The 25050-nt window shown below is 37.2% G+C and overlaps 1 protein-coding gene across 1 annotated transcript in view; it reads left to right on the forward strand.

The window, feature by feature from the left end:
* LOC115602733 (dynein heavy chain 5, axonemal-like) overlaps positions 1-25050 on the forward strand; it is a 155875-nt gene that overhangs the window by 48017 nt on the left and 82808 nt on the right. Inside the window, exons 38-48 of the mRNA XM_030474161.2 lie at positions 156-284; positions 681-896; positions 2511-2657; positions 4232-4404; positions 7104-7282; positions 10848-11035; positions 12248-12442; positions 19008-19142; positions 20209-20398; positions 22933-23150; positions 24554-24865. Coding sequence (XP_030330021.1) covers positions 156-284; positions 681-896; positions 2511-2657; positions 4232-4404; positions 7104-7282; positions 10848-11035; positions 12248-12442; positions 19008-19142; positions 20209-20398; positions 22933-23150; positions 24554-24865 — 2082 coding nt within the window. The remainder of the gene's footprint in view (positions 1-155; positions 285-680; positions 897-2510; positions 2658-4231; positions 4405-7103; positions 7283-10847; positions 11036-12247; positions 12443-19007; positions 19143-20208; positions 20399-22932; positions 23151-24553; positions 24866-25050) is intronic.

The following is a 25050-nucleotide window of genomic DNA, read 5'->3' on the forward strand; positions in this document are numbered from 1 at the left end:
GAGGCCTGCAGAGGGTTTTGTTATTTAGTTGAGAGAATTTACTTCACTTATGAAAAGATCTATATAATCTTCTAATACAGGATTTAAAGACAAAGTAAGAATGCCATATCAGATCAGTTTATGGAGCTTTTTTTTCCCCCCTGATTCTATTGTAGGCACATTTATTAAGTTTGTTTGACAATGTTAACCGAGTTGGATTTAATGAAAAAAACTACGACCAGATTTTGTTGTTTGAATCTCAAGAAGGAGAAGAGGTCAATATTATTGAACCAGTTTTAGCTCAGGTAATGGAATATATTGCAGTTTTTCATGACTTGATTTGAAGTAGATTTATGTCTTAGAGACCAATAGTACGGCATCATGCTCTTATTTGACAAGCTGAAACAAAACTTTCCAATGTGAACAGGAAGAGCAAAGGCCAGAAAGGACAGGATATTTGTGTCATTTTGTAATGATTACTTTACCTGTGTTTTCAGCAATAGTAATGTGAACTGCCAAATCCATCACATATCTTTAGAAGGACAATGGAGCAGAAGGAGAGAGGAGTCTTTTAGAGATGAGAGAATAACAAAGAGGGAAATGGGAGTATGAAGGGCTGGGAAAAAATTCACATAGTGGTTTTTCTCCTTGTGAATTATTCATGAACTGATTCTTTAACGGTACTTTCTTATTTATTTCAGGGTAATGTGGAATTCTGGTTAGGTCAGCTGCTGGATGGGATTAGGAAAACAATCCACACCATCATTAGACAGGCATCAATGGCTATTAGCGATTCAGAATTTAAGCTGTATGACTTTCAGGCAATGTTTCCTGCACAAATAGGACTTCTGGGAATTCAAATGATCTGGACCAGAGATGCAGAGAATGCACTGAACAGTACCAAAACAGACAAAAAGGTAGTATTTAATGAATCTTTGGGGATTAATTAAAGGTATTGTTTGGAACAGTGCATATTGTGAAAAGTTAAAAGTAATGTGCAGACAAAAGCACAAAATACTAGTTAAGTAATCAGAATAACAAACAAACCAGCAGGAAAACAGAATGATAAAAAATGTGTTAAGAGATCACACCTCCTCATCCCAGCATGTGATTTAGAATTGTTCCTAATCCGGTGATTTTCTGTATTGTTCTGTCAGCAGAGTCATCTTGGGAAGGGACACTTTCTCAGTCAGGGAATATAGAGAATCTTATCCTATTACTTTCCCAAAATTAAGTTTGGAAAGAAAGAAAAGCTCCCAAGATTTGGGGAAATAGCTGTGCTTCATGAGCATTGGTCTGCTCTAACAGAATGTATTAGATTTTTCAGCTGATGAACCTTTTTTTTTTTCTTTAGGGAAAGAATAGAACCCGTTTGGGGAGGTGCTTGTTTAATCTTAAACATGTAGAGAAAAGATACTGTTAACACCAAGGTGTTATTACTGACACTGAATCTGTGAAGGTGGCGGGAGAGGATGTGAACTGAAGAGTTGCAAATTACCATTAATCAAGAATATGCAATGAGATTGGACTAAGAACTAATAACACTATTCTACCATAAAAATTAATGTAGGGGAACAGTGCTACACTGTACTTTGATACTGAATGAAAACAAAAACTCTAGACTATAGGGAAGACCAATTAGTTCTACATTTTCTGCATTGTACAAAGTCGAAAAGGGCACACACCTGCTTTTAGTCCATGCCAGTTTGTATGCTAGCTAGACATAAAGAATCTTTTGCATTAACTGGAAAACAACTGTGTTTGTGTGCTTGGGGGGCAGGGAGGTTGTTTAGTTCTCTGTTAGTTTTGCAGTGGTTTTTAGCATTCTTTTCTCAGCAAACAGTGTGAGTTTTAGGCTTTGCATATATTTTCAGAAAGCTAGTGTGATTGTTTTCTCACACATTTGAACAGGAGTATATATGAGCTGCTCTTTCTGAAACCTCAGAGCTTTATAAATTGCTGCATATACCAGGAACATCGCTGACAGAAGCTGATGTTGCTTAGATAAGTCAGTTGTACAGTCAGTATTGTATTTTTTTGAATTTTGCAACAGAATCTAGTGTCACAAAAGATATTATTGTTTTAGCATTAACATCTAAAATTACACTATATTTCCCCCCTCTTCTGGTTAGAAGATGTGATAGGTCTCCAGGTTTCTGTTTCCTGTAAACAATAGATACTGCTTGAGCTGATGTGCAGTACCCAAAATGAGACACTGATGGTTCTGAAAATATTCAGGGATGCAATAAGCTGAAGATGTAATATATAGTAGAAGGATCAATAGTTGTGGAATAAAATCTTATGACGTGACCTATTCACCTAGATATAATGTTATTGTACTCTGTTAGGCTAAGAATGCATGCATGGAGGGCAGTCTGCAAATCCAAATTCAGGATTCCAAGCCTAATAAGTATAAAGATCATAGATGTCATAGGCCCATATATTTCCAGCTGGTTTTTATTTTTTATTGCAAACATTGGAAGAACAAGTGATGTTTCTATTAATATGGCTGTTCTTGCTATGTGGAAAAGGTAATGCACACAACAAATCAGAAGTTTTTGGACCTTTTAAATGATTTGATTGACATGACAACACACAATCTGACAAGAATGGAGCGCACAAAATATGAAACTTTAATCACCATTCATGTGCACCAGAAGGATATCTTTGATGATTTGGTAAGCTTTTGAAAACCTTTAAGGGACTTCTGTATGGAAGATTTTGCACATATGAAAAAATAATTATAAACAAATCTTACAATCTATTCTCTTCAAGTAGCTCTGACATTAGTGCTGTGATATAGCCTATCAGATTTAGTTTGATTTCTTACAGATGCTGTGCAGAGATAAGGGTGAATTATATGTACGTTCACAGGTTCAGACTTCAGTTTTTAAAATGGTTGTTGATATCTGTCATGCACAAATTCACTGTAAGTGAAAGAGCTTAACTTGTAAAATTAAACTATTCTCTCAAATTGAAAAATTAATACATTATTTAATTGAAATGTAAATGGAAAAAAAAGCCCCCTTAGAATGACTATCAACCTTGTGATTTCCAGCGCAGCCTATGTGTTGATTTAAGGTAATGGTTATTCAAAGGTTAAAGTGGTGAGGCTCCATATATTTGAAAAGGCTAGCAATAACAACCACAACAGATATTTTAATATTTTTTATAATTGAATTGCACCAGAATTCCTTTAGATAAGTATATTGAAAAGATGAAACTGTGAAGTAAATTACTTTCAAAAAGCTTGCATGATGCAAAGGTCAGTAATTCAATACTGCATTGTTTAATTTATGCATATGTTAGAAAGATAAAAATTAAGTGCGTGTGTAAAGAAAAGTAGAAAATCATAAAGAAAAATACTGAAAATTAGAAAGAAAACTATCAGCTTCTAAGATAGATATGGGATTTTATCCTCTGTAATTTTAAATTTATTTTCATAATTATTTTTTAATTGGAAATTCAATTATCACTTTAATGTATAATAAAATTAAATCGCAGAAAATTGGGTAAATTTAAAGGGTCTGTATGTGAAATAAAAAATCAGGGGTGAATTCAAAACTGGGGAAAGGGTTCCTAATTGGTACATGTGATATTATCCTTTTCAAAACATTCTATTCCCTGCTAAACATTCTTTTGTGATTGAGAGAAAGTAGAGGAAAGTAGCTGAGAATCCAAAACCTTCTCTTCACCTTACACCATGTCTGCAAGGCTGATAACGAGGACTACATATTCCATAAAATGCCAGAGGTTTTGAAATCAAGTGCTAAAAATAATGAACCAAGATCTATTAAACTGCCACAGATCTAAATATGTGTGTGGCAACTTCATAGTTGAAAAATACATCCTAAATAAACACATAGACATGTATACGATATGTCTAAGTGTTGTCCACGATTTAGTATTTCTATGAGTAGTGGCACCAGATACCATGCAGTGTAACCAGTATTGTTACTTAGTGTTTTATCAAGTTTTCCATCACTGTTCTTCAATATCTCTGTAAGACACAATTCATAATCTCTGTACACAATGCAGAGGAAAATCAAGGTGTTCAAAAGGTTCAGAGCATGTCATAGGCAGGTTTGAAAAGATAATTCGGGATATCTTAAATCCTGACAGATTCTGTGCTCATTCTTCCAGCTCTTGAATTTATGCATAATAGATTTTTTTTTTCTTCTGTATGGAGTTTAAGATGATTTTTTTAATACTGTTTCATTTCTGTTTTAAGTATTTTTCTTTTCCATTATAGGTCCGTATGAATATTAAGTCTCCATCTGATTTTGAATGGCAAAAGCAGTCTCGATTTTATTTTCTCGAAGACTTGGATAAATGCATTATCCAAATCACTGATGTAGAGTTCACCTACTGCAATGAATACTTAGGGTGTACGGACAGGCTTGTCATAACTCCCTTAACTGACAGGTAGTTATAAATAGAATGCAGAGCATACTACTGGAGCTAAGACTTAATTCCTTCGATTTAATTCCTCGAATTTCCACGAGTCAGAATTCCTTGCTTGCACTATAATACTGCAATATCGTTGATGAACAGCAGAGGCCAGTGCTTATATATTCAGCTTGTGAAAGCAGACATCCCTGGGAGGGGTCTTGAATTCTCTTTGGCCGTTCACTTTAGCTGTATGTGCTGGGGTAGGCATTGAAAAATTTGCTTGTGCTGAAGATAAATATGCCTGAATGCCATACAGCCTTCACCAGCCTTAACAGAGTGGATCTGAAAACCAATACATTGCTGCTTTCAATAAGCTAGTAGTTGCATGAGAATTTGGGATTACAGGAAGTGATTTACCATGAAGGAAAAACAGTAACTCAGAACATAGCATTGAATAACTAGTGCCAATATGGTTTAAAGCAAAGTCTATGGAGAATTACAGGACTACAAAAACAGAAAAAGCTCTGAGAGCAAAATACAAGGAGAACATTTTGTTGCTGGAGTATTATTTATACAGCACAGTATGATCTCTATTAGATGCATAGTTTCCTAAAGTACTTGGTAGCGTTTCAGCTAGGCAAGAGGCAGATGTATTTGATATGCCAGAGCTTGTTCTTTTAAGTGTGAATAGGAATGTCAAAACAATGTGCATCTTCAGTCATTTGTTGTGTGAAGAATGACTGCAGGCTGTTGAATTACTGTTGCAATTGTCTTTGCACTCTGTGTACTAGATTTGATTTACTAATGAAATTTCAGGTTTTTGCCAATTTCTGAACCAAAATTATGCCCAGTGAGCTGTTTAAGAGAGCTAAAACCCTGTGCTTGGATACCTGGCTTTTAGTGTGTAACATAGCTGCCAAGTCCTATGTTATGTACCCTGCTGTTCCTATGCTAGATAGATACCTGTTTGCAGCGGTAAACATGCAGTTGATTAGTAGGTGTGACAGCACTACCATACAGACAATATTTTTGCCCACTGGGAGAGACAGTATCAAAACCATTCTGTAATCCAAAATTTGTCCACAGAATTAAAACGCGACTTAGTTGGTTAGGGATTGATTCAAGGTGTTAAGTCACATGAGATTGAAAACTAGGACAGGGTGACATGATTAAAGAAAATGAGCCTTTTGAATGAATTTAAGCTATAATAATATTAACAAAAAAGAACAGAGGTATCTGTCTTTGGGCAAATCTAGAAGAGCTGAACAAAGCTGCAGGATTGATGGCTATCCACTCTCGTATACTAAAAGTATTTGAAGTAGACATGTTTTCTAGTGTCAGCATAGGAAACTTAAGTACCTAAGCCGTGTTGCATAGGAACAGTTTTTATCCACCTTATAGGCTTTTTCTATTTCAATATTTTTATTATTACTATATGGACTTGTATGACCTTCTGATAAATTTCAGGTAATGACATCTCTGCTTTCCATTAATCAACTTGGAGACAAGTGCTGTTTGGCTAATGATTTTGTGTTCAGAAATATTCCTGAAGCACACGATAAATATACACTGGTGGTAGTACATTATATTAAGAATGGATTTGAAATTGAGTGCTCTTAAACAACATGTCAGACACAGACCATGTCATGACAGATACAAAAAATGAAATGGAAGTTCTATTTAGGATTTGTACTATGTATACACTTTGTCCTTACTTCATTTTCAGTAGCAGAATTGTTAGGAGTGGTATTTTTTCTATATTAACTGACTGACTGTTAACTGATTACTGAGTAATAAGTGATAAGGCGTTATTACTACTATTCGATTGGAAAGAATATTATGTTATTTTCTAGGAAGTGATACTAGCTGGTATCATTTGGGTTTCTTCAGTGCCCATTTTCTCTCCTCAGATGTATAATAAAGCTATTGACTTTAAAAATTGGATTTTTTTAGTGTTAAAATGGGCTTACTGAGATTGCGGAGCATTGTAGGTTAGACCCAACAGTCTTCCTACACTCTTCAGCAGTCTCCATGCCATCTGAGAATGCTGAGACTTAAACCTGAGGATGTAAACCCAGGATGGAGGCTGAAGCAGAAGATGATTCTAGGATTCATGATCCTTCCTCTTCTTCCTCCATTGCCCATTATAATCTTCCCTCTCGGCCATTCTCCTGGAAGTCAAAGACCTCGTGTGACTGGCAACACTGCTCTGGTTTGGTATGCTGGTATGCTGGTAGGGAAATGGCAAGAATAGGAGCTGCTTCCAGACCCTCTGCCTTCCCATTGCCCAGTTAGAGAGCCCATCTGGTGTGCTCTGGGGAGAGGATAGGAGGATGGGAAAAAAGGCAAAAACCCCAATGGGTCTGGGTGCTGCAGAATGAGGCTGACTCATGGGGGAGGGCGTATGATTAGTGTGAGAAAATCACAATACTACAGTATTTTGGTATTCAGCATTTATAATTGGCCTATGCATTTCCTGGGCTGTTGCAGTCATTGCTGTGCTGGATGCCTGCTTTTCTGCAGGTGGAGCAAATGTGGTACCTGGTAACTCAGCTTCAGTGTGCAAACAGGGTGACTGAGGACTTACCACTTGGAATTATAGCCATTTCTGCCCCCTTCCTCAGCTCTGTGGTTACACTGTACATGTGGATACAACTGCTGTGGTTACATTAATGGGCTTCAAGTAATTAATAGTAGGAAAAGATTAATAGAACCATTTGTTCTGTCTGTAGGTGTTACATCACTCTGGCACAGGCCCTGGGCATGAGTATGGGTGGTGCACCAGCAGGACCTGCAGGGACAGGGAAAACAGAAACAACTAAAGACATGGGCAAATGTCTGGGAAAGTATGTTGTTGTGTTCAATTGTTCAGACCAAATGGACTACAGAGGACTTGGCCGTATCTATAAAGGTAAGAAATAATTTGTTTTGTCCGCGTTAGGGTCGTAAGGTTTTGTCTCTTTATTAGTGAGTTAGCAGTGATGAGTAGGGTATTTTCTTCTCTGTTTCCTCTCATTTCCAGATGCTCTTCAACTTTTCCTGTTACTTGATTATTTCTCATTTTTTTTTTTTAATTTTTATTTTTTATTTTTTTCTTCCTGCATGCTTTCCAGTCTTTTTTAAAATTCTTGGAAGGTGTTTCCTATCTATGTCTTTTTTTCCTTTTCACTTTTAATCCTTCCTACTGATTTGATTTATGCCTCTATCTCACCATCCCAAGCACAGAGGATATTTAACCCTGCCTTGCCATTTTTGTATCAACCAAGACAAGCAAATATGAAACTCAGTAATGTTGTGCAAGGTGGGGAAACGTGCAAATTGGTGCAGTGTCTTATTTTGAATTTTAGAACTTTTTTGACACCAGAAAAATGAGATAGTGGTATAACTCTGATAACTTTTCATGATAAGCAGAGTCCATTTTGCTGTATGATTCCTGTGTTGTGTGAAGACCAGGTCTGTAGGATCACGGTACTGATTGGGGTGGGAGTGTTGTCACATTTCTTAGACATGGTTAAAGATCTCTTTAGTCCCATCCTTTGTTTTCTGCTTTTACTCAATTTCTCTACTTGATTACCCTAATATGTTCTGTGGAGGGACAGAAATTAATGCACAGTATGACAGTGCGCAACAAAATTACATTGTCTCTAAGCTGTTTTGCAGCTGACAGTTTTCTTGCTGTGCCTTTGCTTGTGTGTGGGTGTATACATATGTGTGTATTTTCTTTCCCTTTTCTTTTAAAAACCACCAGAGTGAAATAATTTTGCAAGAACTGAATTTATTCAAAGCTGTGGGACATTGGCCTTGCCTAAAAGCCCGGTTTCCTAGCTCCATGCAGCAGGTAGCATTGCAGAACAAATGATTAATTTATTTTTTTTTCCCAAGGAAAAATTGTTGGGTTAGAACTGACCTCACCATTCTGTAGAGAACATCATTCCCAGACCCTTTAATATACAGATAGTAAGTGTAAGAGACAATATTATATGGAAAAAAGTTTCTTAGTTATCCATCATTAGGGTTTTTCCTTGTTGCATCCCAAAGAGTAGATGTTGATATTTGTTTTATTTTTTGTTTGTTTGAGCCCAGGATGAGCACTACACAGGCAAGGGCAAGGACTTCACTGACCAGGGCGCAATCGCACAGTGCCTGAGCAGGGCAGGTTGGTGACAGCTTGTTCTGTCAGCTGTCCAGTGACCATCAAACAAGGCAAAATAATAAGCTGAGTCCAGGGTCCATCCAGGGACCTCAATCAGAAAAAGCAGGAGTCAGGGCTGAAGGTAAGACTACGAATAGTTCTGGGATCCTCCAGGAAGTTCAGTCAGCAAGTCAGGATAACAGGAGGTAGAACTGTACCTAGCCTTACATACAACACAGCTAAGACCTGCCTTCACTGAAATGGAGCTTCTGGACAGGAGGACAGAGGGTATGGGTAGAAGCCCCAGATAAGACTGGACAGGGCAGTTAAGGCTTACTGCTGCATCCAGGGCCCTGATATTCCTTAGTTAGAGGACTTGCTGCCACGCTGGTGAAGTCAAGAAACATTCTTCATTTGTTTTTCAAGACAGTAGGATTGAGTTTTTCCATGTTTTAAATTTGGTACTTGTCTGTAGAATTACTTTAGTCTTTGCTTCATTATGGTATTGTGGTATTTTTATATATTCCATTTGCTTTTAGATTTTGTAATGAAGTCCATGTGAATTTTTATTCTTTTCAAATTATTTTCTTTTGGAGTACACTTTTCCTTATAATATCACAGAAATTAGTTAGAAGCTGTTTAGGAAAAAGATTACTCTACATATGGAATTGAACTGAATTTCACGGGAGATCTGCAGTATTACCCTGGCTGAATCCAATCTTAAGGAGCCATTTTTGGCTGTATTACGACTGGGTTTGACCTGGTGTGACTCCACTAATTTTGTTGAAAAGTTATTCTCAAGTTACATGGGTAAAAAAGACCAATCAGTGCAACAGTATTAAAAGAAGTGGTTGATGAGCATGAAAAAGGTAAAAAAAATGAATGTAAGGGTTTTTTTTATATTTTTTTCTTATTTTGCTGTTTGCAAAAACTGGCAAGTATTGATTTGGCTATTTTATATATTATATATTATATATGTTATATAGATTATAGTTGGTCACAGTAGAAGATGGGACAGAGCAGAAGAGGGGTAGAGAAGAAACATAAAAGGGACTTCAAGGGGATTTAGAGTAAGATGATAGTTCCTAGAAGAACGTCTTAAAGAGCAAGAGAAGATCAGACAAGGAACAGTAGAGAGAAGGGAAGAAGGATAATATGAGCAGAACAGCAGAGAAAGACAAGAGAAGAGAAAACATGAAAGAGGAAACAAAACAAAGTGACAAAGTATGTATTAATAGTAGTATTATTGATTTTTTAGCACTTTCTCTTACATTAGCATAAGTGTCTTAAGGAATTAACATTACACATAAAAAACCCCTTGATTTATTTTACCAGTGCTATAGGCATTGCCATATATGATATGGGGATTCAAGGGAGCTCTGGGCATAAGTAGTTCAACATTACAAACGCACATATGCCTTTTCTTGGATGTGTGCTTTTTCCCCGCATTTAGCACTGCCTTCAAACAGCTTAAGCCAAACTGAGCTCCACCAATCCAGTGGAGTGAATTAAACACCCCTGAACGTTTGTTTATAGCACCAGTTAAAGTACTGATCCAGGTCCTTGCTTGACCCAGGCGATAGGAAATCCTAGTCCAGTGTGGGCTTTGGGGAGGGAGCAGGTAGTATCCATGAAGTAAGTTCCTGCAGAGACTTACTAGCCTTTGTCTCTTGTGAAATGGACATGGAACAGCAGAGGATCACATAGCTTTTCCACTACTGCTCTGGAATGCTGCCGCTGTAGACTCTCCTATTTCAATCCTGCTAACATGATACAGAAGGAGGAGTACTTGACTCTCCCAAAAGACATGATATTTATGGATACTAATGTCTGTCTAGAACTCCATAGCCTGTTCCAAATAACAGTTTAAAGGGTGACATCAGATTCCTCTCTCTTGAAGAGCAGGATGCTATTCTCCAACAATTTTTGACCTATGAATTAATTGTTATAAATTGTTACAATGCTTCTGTCACAAATGTAGTGATTTTTCATTTGATTCTGTGCTTTCATTTAGGTAGGTGTCTCTCAAGCTCATCTTTGACAATTTCACACCCTGCATAGATGAGTTTCCATGCTATATGCATGCTTATGCTACTAGGCACTATACACAGTGTTATTGAACAATTTTTATCTTGCATTTGTATATCTTTCTTCCAAGGGGTAATTCTTGTTCTGGGTGTCATTAACACACAGCCCAATTTATTCTGAGTTTTTACTTCTTACTTTACTCTGTATTCATACTCTCTGTTCTTCTCATGTTACATTAAGTTGTATAGAACATGCTACATTTTATATATAAATTATTCATGTTTGATCTGATATATTTTTGGTTTTGCTTTTTTAGGTTTAGCTCAGTCAGGTGCATGGGGTTGCTTTGATGAATTTAACCGCATTGAACTTCCAGTTTTATCAGTAGCTGCTCAGCAGATATATATTGTACTTCAGTGTAAGAAAAATAAGAAACCTCAGTTCGTCTTCACTGATGGTGATGTTGTGGACATGGACAGAGAATTTGGTATATTTCTGACTATGGTATGTGTGTGAATATGTGTAAATGGCACCATTGTGAAAAATCTTTCCTATTTCATTTCCCATTGAAATTTCCCTGTTGAAATAATTGGCACTGTCTGTTAGAAAATAGTGAGTACAATTTGAACAATAATTTGGTCAAATAATAATGATAATATTTGCTCTTGCCCACATTTTGAATTGGAATTTAGGACTTGAGGTATGCAGTTATCATTAACTACATATTTTAAGGCCTTTTTTAGTTGAGTATTTGACAGATTGAGACTAAACCCAACCCTCTCAATTGTTACTCAAAGTCTGCCAAAATAAAACAGAAGTAATTGACCACTGCAAGGACTGCTGTAGTTAGTCTGGTCAGTATTTCACCACCTGTGAAGAACTTTCGACCACAATCCATCTATATGACAGCATGAAGGAAACCACCCTTACTCTGGTTCACTGGCCTCCTGAAGATTTATCTTTGGTGCCTGTGACCGCTTCTAGCAGTGCAGGAGACAAAGAAGCAGGAAAGTGTAAGAATACTTTAAAAGCATCTTTGTATCTGCCCCTCCTTAGCCGTAGGCTACATACCCACAACTGAAAATGGAAGCATTTGTCTTTATTTTAAGCATTCCTACCTTTAAAAAGGTGTTAATGTTATCACTTTAATTTGAAAAAGAGACTAAGTCAGTGGCATACAAAGGCCAGTGGGAAGGCAGTTTGGAAACAGCTGGAAGAATTTAAGACGTTATCACTGCATAGCCAGTGATTATTGTTGTCACAACTGAGCAGTGCAGTAGTCGCATGAATGACTTACACATCTTCAGTGAAAGGTCAGATCCGTTAGTTTAAATTATATTCAGTAATAGCTTGCACTGCTTGACTGACTTTGCACTGAAATGGTCTGGGAATGCTCACAAAGGACAGTAACCTCCAGCACTGGAACACTATCAAGACATGAGGAACTAATAGTTTAAAACATCTCCAACAAGATCTGTAAGTGGCTATCTGTCTATGTGTGTTTTGGGCATCTCCAAATAATATGTGTAACACCACATACTTCATAAACTGCAGTTTTCAGGCAACTGTGTAGTGATGTGTAATTGGGACATGCTCAAGTTACCCTTTGTAATCTGGCGTGTGCTCCTGTGTTTGCCGAATTATTGTCAGGAAGGATAAACCTTCCTATCCTGCTTTCATTATATAAAATTTTATTGTATATTTTTTATTTTTCAGAACCCTGGCTATGCAGGGCGACAGGAGCTCCCAGAAAATCTGAAGATTCAGTTTCGCACAGTTGCTATGATGGTGCCTGACCGTAGCATTATTATGCGAGTCAAGCTGGCAAGTGCTGGTTTCCGAGACAACCAAGTCCTTAGTCGAAAATTCTATACACTCTACAAACTCTGTGAAGAGCAGTTATCTAAACAGGTAATATAAATATTTGTCCAAAGGTAAGCTGTCACTGGATGGGTATGTAGAGAATATTCTTTCATAGAATATGTAAGTATTTTTACACTTGTGAACATATTCATTTTTTAGGGGTTTCAGTTTAAAGTTCTATTAACGGTCTGAAATCATCACGTTGCTTTTATTTTTCACACTGATTTGTGTAGTAAAGGAAGCTTCATTTGTGATTCTTGAACGGAGTGCCGTTATTTGGAGAAGTTATGAGGAATGGTGTATATTGCTCTGCTGAACTTTGTAGAGGACACATTTTTCAGCCTCCTCACTTATAAAGGCTAGATCTGTTGGAGAGGCTGTTTAAAAACTGTAAATAACTGAAGAATGCCCAGCCAGCACTGTCTGGCTGAGTGCTACCTGAAAAGTGCTGTTCTGTTTGGTATAGGTTATTTAAGGAGAAACAAAGGATAAACCTGATCTTAAGAACAGGACTAGTTGTTGCCTTTTGAATGCCCTGTGCTGGCTGTCCACTAGAGGGTCTCAAAGAGAAATCATATGAATGGTAGATAAATTGCAGTTCAAATGTCTGCTTTGGTTGGGTCATAACGAATCTGGGCATATTGACTACATTTTCCATCATATTATTTCGGTTCTATACTACATAACTTGTTAGCGATTATGTAGACTTCCATGTAGAAATCTTGGACTACACCAGAATAAGATAATGGTGCATCACATTGCCCTCATTACTTCAGAATTAAGACAGAAGAGTACAGATTTGGATTTTCTCTTCCCTTCTCCATACCTCTGCAATTTCACTCTCAATACATATAACCTAACTGGAGTCCAGTTAATTTTTCTCTGATTTATTTTTCTGGGAGAGTTTTATTCACCAGCTTTATGTTGTAGACTGGCTTCAGAAGGGTCATATTTGCTATTGGCTTCTGTGTAATATTGCACAGGGTGTCTCCATTAGGCTTCAAATTAGTTTGTAGGCAATATGAATCACCCTATATTGATTTAACATCACTGGTGTTAGTCCATTTGTTGTTCTCCAAACTACTCTGTCAGTCCTGTCATCTGCCTGTGTTTTATAGTTACCAGGCTTATAGGCTCCGTCTGTCAGAGGATCATTTTCCAATGGCAATCTCTTAAATGGAATTTGTGGACATTGTTTAGGAAAATTTGTGCATGCACAGTTTCAACAGTTAGTAACACAGTTTGTCTCCGGAGTACTGAATATGGATCTCTTTTATTCCTCATGCTTGGCCTCAGTAGGATTAAATGTTCTCATTGCCTCAGTTTGTATGGTCATTTTTGTCCTGGGTATGATTCTTCCCTTCCCTGTGGAAGAGACATTTAAGCAGGCATCAGAAATTCAGCCATCTACATCTGCAAGAGTGATTTGCTTGTTTTGTGTTGTCATGGGTGTTGGAACTGGTTCACTCCTAGACAGAGTACTTAAAAGTAACATACACCCCCAAACAAAACAAAAACTTCTTTTAACTGTTTTAACACTGTACAATATTTTGTACATAAACATTGCTGCATTTGCACAAATTGTTCCTCTGTGTAGTCTGGTCATTTCTGCAGCAGAAACTGCCCTGGAGTCTCTGAGACAGCAAGATTCTCCACTCAGCATGTTAATCAACATATTGAAGCATGTAAGTGGTGCTTATCAGTTGGCCTAGGGATTGTAGAAACTGCCTGGAGGACTCGGTGGAACTGTCTGAAATTCTCATCTGGATAACTCCTGTACCAATTAGTCAAATGCTTTGTTGTGAAGGCACGTAGCTCAATCAACTTGTCTCAGGTCAGTCATTTGCCTCATCTCTGCTGATGCTAGCAAGGGAGTTCCTTGATATTAATTAATGGAAATTAATGAACAAGTGCTCTAGGTGTGCACCTGCTCACAGCCCTCTCACCCAGATACATCATATATATATTTGAATTTTATGCTCTTATAACTTGAATTCCATAGTGAGGACCAGGACTTACAAAGATGAGGCTCCAGCTGTGGGAAGAAAGATTCGTCAGCTTCTTCCTCATCAGGAAGTTTGTAGCACGCATCTGCCACAGTGTTGATTTGCCCTCTAATCCTAACCCAAATACTCTCAACCGGCTTATCAGCCATCCTGAGGCAAAGTATTACCACTCTCTTTCGCTTCAAAGGGCAGCTCCCCACCCAGCCCTCCTGGCTTGTCCTTTCTAAAGAACCCGTATCCATCTATTGCATCAATCCAGCCTTGTAAGCTATCTCACCACATTTCTTTCAGGCTAGTTAGACTGTAGCCCCGTAACTGCACACAGAGCTCTGATTTTGACCCTTTAGTTCCCATATTGCATGCATTAGTGAATAGGCACTTTAGATTGACACCTGCTTGTGCTGGTTACCCAAGAAATATGTGAGATCTTCTGCCATGATGCTGTTTTCTTGGCCCTTCCTTATCTGTATGCATATACCTGAGATGGGCCATTTTCCACACTATTTCATCACTTTTAAGGTCTCTCTGGTCCACCTCAGGCTGCATCTTTTGCTTTTCAGTTGGGTCCACCACTTCCTCGCTTGAATGTGAGTTGTCATCTCTCTCCCCCATTATTCATAGTTAGTTGTAGTAGTAATGGAATATTTTGAAAGACTTGTCAAAGTTCTTGGCGAAGTTTTTTGTAGTTTGGGGAATGCATCTGATGAAATGTGATAATATGTAGAGTGAGATCTAATGAGTTCATCTGATTAGGTATGGGAGTCCCATGAGCTAGAGAGTTTTTCTATTTCTAAAAGTACAGTGGGATACAAATTGCTTCTGTCTAGCCAGAAAACTAGAACTATATAGTACAGACAGGCTTTCTTAAAGGCATACTGATCTGTCTTTCCCAGTGGAACTTATTTATTTAAATTTTTAATTGTAAATTTTAAGTTCAAAGTAAGTACTGCTGGGTATCTGTGCAGTTGACTGGGAAGAACAGGGTCACATAAAGGATCAATGCAATAGGAAATGGCAGGACACTGGTTTTAGCAAATGTGATATATATTAACAGAAGAAAGTAACAACAGACAAGCATTCACCAGCTGAACTTACTTCCCACAAAATCTAAGAAGAATTTGCCAGAAGGAGTACATGGAGTGCTCCAGACATTTTACACACACAAATGCAGACGCTGTAGAAAGAGCAGGTCTGACTCACAAGTAGCCAGAGGCACCCTGAGTGACTGTTATCTCCTTCAGAAAAAAAAAAGTATAAAAGTCGAAGAAGAGTCCGTAGCAAATTTAGGAAGCCCACGGTGTCCACAACAGTTATTCTGACAGAGCCCCAAAGGCTGAATTATTTGTCTTTGTCACAGGACTTCTAGCCAAAGTTCCCTACTGCCTCCTTTCACAAAGCCTCACCCAGATTAGGGAAAACCATAGAAACTAGAAATAAAAACCTAACAAAGCTTGAAAGCAAATGAGGCCATAATCTCTTTTTTGAGGATCATCTGTTTGAAGTGCTTTTATGTGGAGAAAACCACGGATACCCCTTTCTTGTTTTGCCTACAACAGCAAACTATGCTTCTAGTATTGAGATTTTTATTTGCAGATTTTTAATTCTTCCTTACAAGAGCATCAGCTATACCACTGCAGTCCATTTTGCCCAAGTGCAATCATATTCCTGCTATTAAAACATGTAGCAAAGAAATAGCTCATAATCCACATTTGCCAGTAAATTCTAGCTGTTCTGTGCTATTCCTGAGATATAAAGCAGCTGTAAAACTAGCAGACTCACTAAGAAAAGTAAGTGTTGGTCACTTTGAACCACCTGTCATGTAGGTCAGCTGGAATGCACCAAGAAGGCTGTCTTTAAAAGTCATTTCAGTGTATTTTTAAATTTCCAAAAGGTATGACAATATTTCTTAAAATTTAGTTAAGTCATCACTTCTGTAGCATCACAGACTCATGTAAGTTGAAAGAGACCTCCAGAGGTCACTGTGTGCAACTTCGAGCTCAATATGGGTCAATTTAGAGCAGGTTGCTAAGGCACTTGTTGAGTTTTGAGTATCTCCAAGGATGAAGATATTCAGTCGCTTCGGGGACCTTTTCTGTGTTTGACCATTCTCATTCATTTCCTTATGCAGACTGCTGCAAATTCCCATGTTGCAAATTTTGACCATTGTCTCTTTTCCTCTCACTTGCTCATCCTTTGTTGGACTGATTCCAGTATGTCAGTGATGGTCATCTAGCATGGAAAGAAGAAATATAACAGACCTTGTCATGATTCTGGATATTTCACTGGGATATATAATTTACTAAATGATATTGGACTTCACCATCAACATATAATTTTCCTTCCAAGCTTCACACAAAGTTGTTAATATTTTTATCTTAATGTGTCCATCTGCAAATGAGATTTCTTGGCACTACCTGGATGAATATTTGTATCTGACTTCTTCAACTGATAACAACTTGTCACCTTGATTGAATAATAGCAAATGAGTCTCTATAGAGCCTGGAGGGGTCATCCATTTATCTTTCTGAAGGAAAAATAATTCTTAGCTAAATAATTTTCTATAAATGTTTGTGACTCCCCTTAACATTTTCCATTGACAGATAGCCTGCAGTTCCTCAGGCAATTGGTTCCAAAATTTCATTTTCCTTGTGGTCACCAAGTTTTCTCTAAAAGTTAACTTGAATATGCCTTACTGTAGTTAAGTAAATTATTTCCTTTCCTTTCTAATACTTCTGTCCTCCTTTTTTGCAAGTATTTTTGGCATGTCAAATACTTTTATCATAGCTCATCCTACATATTTGCTTTTCCTACTATGATAGATTTTGGTTTACTTCTTCCTAATACAGCATGTTTTCTAGTCAACTGATAACTGTAATTTTGTGTCTAAATTCTAGTTAGCAGGGCTCATCTTCAAATGTGGAATCTGACTTTTGGGCATAGTACTGAAGTGCCAACTGCAATGAACATATCTTTTCAACTGTGCTAAAAAGAACACTTCTATTTTTATTGCCCATTATAATTGTAGATATGTCACTGGGGAGCTTGTGGCTTCAGTCCAGTGTCAGATATTTTTCTGCAAAGCTTTATGCACCCGACTTGTTTCTCAACTGAATGAAGAAGCGTTGTTACTCTTCTTTATTTGTGCAGTTGGTTATTTCCATTTTTGTAGTATTTTGCACTTGCCTTTATTTAATTGCATCATACCTAGATCATCTATTGAATTTCTCTTGGTAATTTTGAACTGCACTTGTGGTCTAGTTCAGCAGCTTTGTATCATCTGCACGCCTAATCAATAAGTTGTTTCTTGTTGAAAATTCTGCATTGTACTCAATGTATTGTTCTAGTTTGTCAGCCTAGGAAATGGCTGGGGGGGAGCTGGGGGAAAAGTGTGTTACTTTAGTCTTTGTTTCTCTCTATCCAAATATGTTCTAATTGGCCACAAATTAAATTAATTTTCCCGAAGTCAGGTCTGCTTTGCCTGTGATGGTAATTGGTAAGTGATCTCACTGGTTTTATATCGACCCATGAGCTTTCTTTTCATCTTCTTTTCTCCCTTTGTCCTGTTGAGCAGGGGGAGTGAGAGTGTGGGTGGCTGTGCATCTGGAAGCTGGCCAAGCTCAATGCACAACAAAGAGTGTAAAAAAGGAGTCCATGAACTTGGTTTCAACAGCATTTCTGACCAGTCAGAGGGAACAGATATTCTCCAAATATAAGAATATCTTTATTGTCTCCTTCCCTGTGTATCTTCACCACTTAGTTTTCTGAGCAGCTGGCAGTAATGGAGACTTCAGAATTTAAAACCTTTAGCCTGTTAGCTAGGAATTGCAACAACAGTCAAAGAGGAAACACATTACAGAACATTTGCATATGTTTTCAAATCTGCTATAACTAAGACAGAATTTTAAATTTGGTAAGAGTGCTAACATTAATTGAATATGTCTGTATGGCTCTGCAAATATGCAGCTGTGCCTGTAGGGAAAGAGAAAATATTCCAGCCCTTACCTGCCTAAGTCCAAAGCTGGTTAGATACACCTCTAGGATGCACATGGATATTGGAGTAAATCCTTCTGTTCCGAACCAAATTGTCATGAAACCATCCACAGAGCAGACAGTTATTAAGCACAGGTTAGGCTTACATAAAATAAATAGTATCTGAATAATTTCAGTATGTTTTTTTATATCACTAAGAGATTGGCCCTTTTAGTCATGAATCCCAGTACCATCTATCAAGATACTAAGAGTCCTTGCATGAGAGGAAAACACAGGGTAGTCTGAAGATATGTGGTTTGCTGTTTATGCATCTGGCAAATTATGATTTTAGGAAAATAGTAGAAGATGCAGCTCTGTTACAGATGACTTGTAAAAGTGAAGTTTAGCACCAAAAGGAACACTTGGCAGGCATGAACATACAACACTGGAAAATATCTTCAGGATGTGATAGCAACAGAACTGGAAATCTAGTTGAAAAGATGAACAACTATGAAATTCATCATATTTAAAAATTCAATAGCATATTTATTTAATTGATGAATTTAGTTTTCAGCCCTCTCTTAACTTTAAAGTGTTTAATCTTTGCGATACCAATTCTGTTTATGCATTATTTCAAGGTTCACTATGACTTTGGGCTTAGAAATATTCTGTCTGTTTTAAGAACACTTGGAACAGTGAAAAGATCTAATCCCAAAGAGCCAGAGAAGACCGTAGTGATGAGAGTTCTGCGGGACATGAACCTCTCCAAACTGGTACTGTAACACTGGTAATTTTCCCAAAAGAGTACTTTATTTGCATTTTAAAATGTAGTTATTATGCACTTTGAAGAGCTGTTTTTCTTCAGCAGTTGGATACGTTATTTTGCAGTTTTTAATATGGCCTGTCAGTGAGTAGAGAATCAGAATGCACTTACAGTGTGAGCACTATTTGTCTTTTAAAGAGAGGAAAACACAGAAGCCTTAGCTGAAAAGAATCATTGGAAATACCATCGGATCCTAGGGGACCTAATCTGGTCCTCTAATTGGCTCATGTTTTTTTCTTCTTTCTGCCCTAAGGAGAGAAAGGAAGAATACATTGTGTTAAGTTTTAATAATGTCATTAAAGATCCTTCTTAATCCAGAATTTTAATTTATACATTTCTTGGGAGTCTGTTGCCTTTTCAGAACATCGTAAGAATTGCAATGAGTGAGGTAATTGGAAGCAGCTACCGCCTACTTGTGTAGTCTAATCTCTTTTGTTATTACTGTTTGAAGTATTCATCTTCCTTTATACTGCTGCAGTTGAAAGGTTATAGCACATCTAGACTGTACGTATTTACCTTGGGAGCCAGTTTTGTGATGAAACCAATTATTCTGTTTTTGCTGTTAATCTGTTCAGCACATCGGTACATATATTCAAACCTATAGGCATGCCTCAGTGATTTATGGAAAGAAAAAAAAATCATAAAAAATCCAAGGCAAAATATGATTTGAGTAAATCTTGCTGGCTTACATACCAAATGAAGAAATGTGTGGGTATATATATTGAAGAAAACTCTGATGTTAATATTTTTGTAAGATTGAAGTATGTAATTTAGAAATTACTACTTGTGATCGCATTGTAAGAAATTCACTTAATAAAACTGATTCATAATTATAATATGTGCTTTGGAAAAGCTAAGGTTTTCTACTGCCATCTTTTAAATAGCATATTTGTCTTGGTTTAAGCTATATGACTGCTATAGCTGAACCCAGGACAATATTCTTGAAGATTGTTTACAACTGTAATAATATTTTCAGTGGATAAATAATGTATTTTCCCCTACTTTATCCTTGACAGGTGGATGAAGATGAACCCTTATTTATGAGTCTTATTAATGACTTATTCCCTGGAATTACTCTGGATAAAGCCGGGTATCCTGAACTACAGTCTGCCATCCAGAAACAGGCAGAGAAAGCGGGGCTTATTCATCATCCACCATGGATACTTAAACTCATTCAGCTGTATGAAACTCAACAAGTCCGACATGGTTAGCATGCTAGATGAGGTTTTGAGACTGCATACAAGCAATAGTTTTTTATATTGTCTGCTACGGAATGCAGAATATTTTCACAAAAAAAAAAAAAAAAGTAGTATTTTAAAATAGAACAGATGTCATTTTTAAGGCCTACGTGGATATTTTGCTAGGAAACTGTTATGGCTTTTTTTGTGTGTGTGCAATGCACACATAGTGAAATTTTAGCTTTGTTGTATTACATTTTTATGAGAAATATGAGTGTGGCCTTCAGTGATTGAAATTTCTATGGAACAAGTTAAAATGTAGAGTATACATTAAAATTCAGAAACAGCCAATTTTGTGCAGTGTTCTGAAAACAATAGTTGCCCTCAGACACAGTTCAGTCGTGAAGCTCATGTTTAAATTTACTGTGAGATTATGATGCTGAGAAGATTACAAAAAATAATCTCTCAAACCTTTGCTTTGATAGATTCTACCAAGCATGCAATATAATTCCAAGTGTTGTTCTTTGTGTTCAATTCTGGCCATTTACACTGAGGAGAAATAAGCCCACCTCTTGCTGGCCCAGGGGTGGGTTGGACAAAATGGCCTCCAGAGGTCCCTTCCAAGCTCAAACATCCTGTGATTCTATGAAAATACATTTTTACAGTGCTCAAAAGGCTAAATAGTAAAGTTTATCGTGTCCTAGGAAGGGTACCAAAGACAATAGTAAGGCCAGATTTACATTTGATACCTAAGCGGAAAAAAAATACCACTACTTTGAAATGTCCCCCTCCCCCGAACCTCTAACAACTAAGGATTTTTTAGTATATGAAGGAGAATATGTAAAGGAAATGTAACTAAAGGAACAAAGATTTATGAAGATGTCATCCTTTTTGTTCTCCATTTTCATGTCATAATAAGAGAATAGTAAGCTTAAACTAATTGAACAAATAAAAGAAAATACTTATTCACCTAGCACAGTCTGAGACCTTAATGCCTCAAACATTTAGTTCAGATTGTTGGTTAAACTAAAGAACTGGTTAATGCTGTGCTGACTTACTTTACATGCAGATCGCTGGGTTCAGTGTTCCATATCAAGTCATAACACTTATATCTGTATAGGAACCATGAAAGTTTTAATGATTCAGTCATAATTAAATGTGCCTTTTGCTAGAAGAAGCCGTTTGGTCTGTGAGACACCATAGACCACTGTTCTCCCAAAATTTTCAGGATCCACTATAGCATTCTGCTTAGATACCTCTCCACACATCACTGCTATTCCCAGGGGTCATGCAGCTCCAATTGGTCTAATACTTGAATGGCCAGGGCCTTTCTATGACACAAGTTACTGCATGGAAGGAAAAATATTCTGTTTTCCTGACTTGCATTTGTCCTACTCATGTACCATTGGATTTAGCTACCATGGGATTTCAAGTAATCAGGAAAAATCTGCATGACTTCTCTTGGTTGAAATAGGGGCAATATGAGCAAATGAAATGCTCATGCATACACACACACTCACATATGCATGGAGATTCAGTGCATGGATCCTGAAATCCCTTTTGTGTAACAGTTTTGGTCTAAATGCTGTCGAAATCAGCAAAAAGACCATTCCATTACAATAAGGAGCTTGGATTAGATCTCCCCAGATGTAACATGTTGCATGATTAAGTGATTGTCTGGGTGCTCAAGTTGTTTTTGGGAACAGTCAGCTCCCTTTAGTTTTAGAAAAGATGTTTTTTTAGAGAAAAAGTCTGCATTTTTCTGGATTAGGTTTGTAACTTGGATTTGTGATTGTTTATTCCATGCCTTTGTTTAAGAGGTTTTCAAAGCCAACTAAGTATTATGTTGTTCAGTTGACTTTATGGTTAACAGGAGTTACCTAGCTCCCTTAGATGACTGTGGAAGTTCATTTGAATGTCCCATCTGCTTTTGGACAGACTCTTGGCCTCTTGAGTAGGTAATTTAGAAAATACAACTAAAAAGGATCAAGTGTAGGCTCAGATTATTGTTGAAGACATGGCTTCTTGTCCTTAGGCAATATGTGTATACAGTGATGAAATTGAAAGTGTGGTTGCTGTTAACTGTTTTTTTTGTAAGAAAGATGTATTAAAATGTCAGCATGAATGGATGCAGGTACATATTTTTGTTATTTTTGCTTCAGAAAGATACACTCAATTTTTTTATATCATTGGAAACTAGTCATTCTCATTAAACATATTTAGAAATTACTGGTTTTGTTTACCACCAGTCATGTCAATGTCATTGCATGCAAACATAAAAAGGCAGTTGTAATTTCCCATTAGAAAAAGGAAGAGAACTGCCTGAGGGAAGATACAAAGCCACATAGGCTTGCCTATCATAATAGAGCAGATGTTATAGAGGCCTTTTAATAATATTTTTAAATTCCATTCCAGTCAACATTAAGTGGAGTGAGAAACATCTTTTTTTTTTTGTATTGGCTTTTGGTAAAAATAAAACAAGGGTCGTTGATGTAATGAACCGTTAAATGGTAGCATGACATTTTGACATTTAATTTTAAACCATGTTTATATTGTTTTAAGGTATGATGACTCTAGGTCCAACTGGTGCAGGAAAGACAAAATGCATTAATATTTTGATGAAAGCAATGACAGATTGTGGTGCTCCTCATAAAGAAATGAGAATGAACCCAAAGGCAATCACAGCTTCCCAGATGTTTGGTACCCTTGATGTTGCTACAAATGACTGGACGGATGGTATTTTCTCTACGTTATGGAGAAAAACTTTAAAAGCAAAGAAGGTAATGGATACTGTATCATGATAGTTAATAAGGACATTGAGTACTTTTTCCATAAGGTCTCATTACCTGTCATTTACTTGAAAGATCTTCCATTATAAAATCAAATGGGAAAATAATTGTTAGTTGTAGTTTGCGTTTGACTAGCTCACTGTATACAAAAGTCAGAATTATGTGTGTGTGCCAGAGAGCACAAGGGTACCCAAGCTATTGAGGTTCCAGAACTGGAAAATATTTTAAGGGTTTTGCTCTCTTCTGTAAGCAGGCGGTCCTACCATTTGAACACAAAAGCAAAAGCTGTTCATGTTTTGACATGAGGACAGGAAAGTTGATTTTATCCTCTCTGGTTTTATGTAATTGGCACTATATTTCACTATAATGAGCGTGGGCCAACATCTCTCGTCGGTGTCAAGAGCCTGGTCAGTTACAGGAGGAGGAGGACCAAGAATGGGTGACCTGGGTTTTCCTATACAAGTCCTTTGAAGAAATGGTGGCTGCTGTAAATATCTTGACAATAAGAGCAGTGATGATGAAATCTGCTGCTGTAACCATGGCTTTTGAAATATTTACTCTTCATCAGGGACTGTAGTGATAGGACAAGGGGTAATGGGTTTAAACTTAAACAGGGGAAGTTCAGGTTAGATATAAGGAAGAAATTCTTTACTGTGAGAAATTCTTTACCACTCTTTTGTGGTGAGGCACTGGAACAGGTTGCCCAAGGAAGCTGTTAATGCTCCATCCCTGGCAGTGTTCAAGGCCAGGTTGGACAGAGCCTTGGGCGACATGGCCTAGTGTGAGGCATCCCTGCCCACGGCAGGGCGGTTGGAACTAGATGGTCTTAAGGTCCCTTCCAACCCAAACCACTCTATGATTCTATATCTCTCTTTCATCATATCAGAATGTAAGAGGCTTTGGTAAGAAATAAGTACAGGCATTTCCCAGTTCTCTTATCAAACCAGCAGATGATGTTTCATCGAATCATAATTACACTCAAATCTCCTGATGTTTCATTCAGTCCTCACTAGGAAAATGGGAAGCCTTACATGAAATACCTAGGTAACATCCCACAGGGACTAACCGTGTGGCTGTGACTGTATTTAATGGGAAATGTTTTCTTCCACCCTGATGGATTCTGGGCTGGCTGATGTACTTTTGTAAAATAAAAGGACAGCTTTAAGCTTAGAACAGTGCAAATTAATTGTTGTCACTATTCCTTAATATCCTTTTTGGTGTGACACAGGATAATGAAGGATTAAAATCACTGAGCAAATTATAAAAATTGAGCTAATCAGTATCAAATTATGACTCACTAGTTATATCCATCAGTGTGTTCCATGAGATTAAGTAAATGTGTATTTTTGGTCAATGTGTGTAAAGTTACATGAGTGTGTGTCTCCTTATTTTAGGGTGAGCATATCTGGATAGTTTTGGATGGACCTATTGATGCAATATGGATTGAAAATCTGAACTCTGTTCTGGACGATAATAAGACCCTTACTTTGGCCAATGGAGATCGAATTCCGATGTCCCCCAATTGCAAAATTATTTTTGAACCTCACAACATTGACAATGCCTCTCCTGCAACAGTTTCTCGTAATGGGATGGTCTTCATGAGTTCTTCAGTCTTAGATTGGAAGCCTATTTTAAGAGCTTGGCTACAAACACTACCGATTACATACTCTGACGTCCTGTGGAATTGCTTTAATGCTGTATTTCAGGTACTTAATTCAACCACTTCAGACAAGAAGAGAATTTGCATTTCTTATTCTTTATCTAATGAAGCATTCTTTCTTTCTAAGTGCTTTTTCAATTATTTATTTCTCTTTGTTCGTGCAATAAAATAAGGATGAAGAATTAAACAAAAAAAAAGGGAGAGAGGGAGAGAAAATTATCTTTAACATTA

Source organism: Strigops habroptila, chromosome 1 (genome assembly GCF_004027225.2).
Source record: "Strigops habroptila isolate Jane chromosome 1, bStrHab1.2.pri, whole genome shotgun sequence".
Classification (NCBI taxonomy): domain Eukaryota; kingdom Metazoa; phylum Chordata; class Aves; order Psittaciformes; family Psittacidae; genus Strigops; species Strigops habroptila.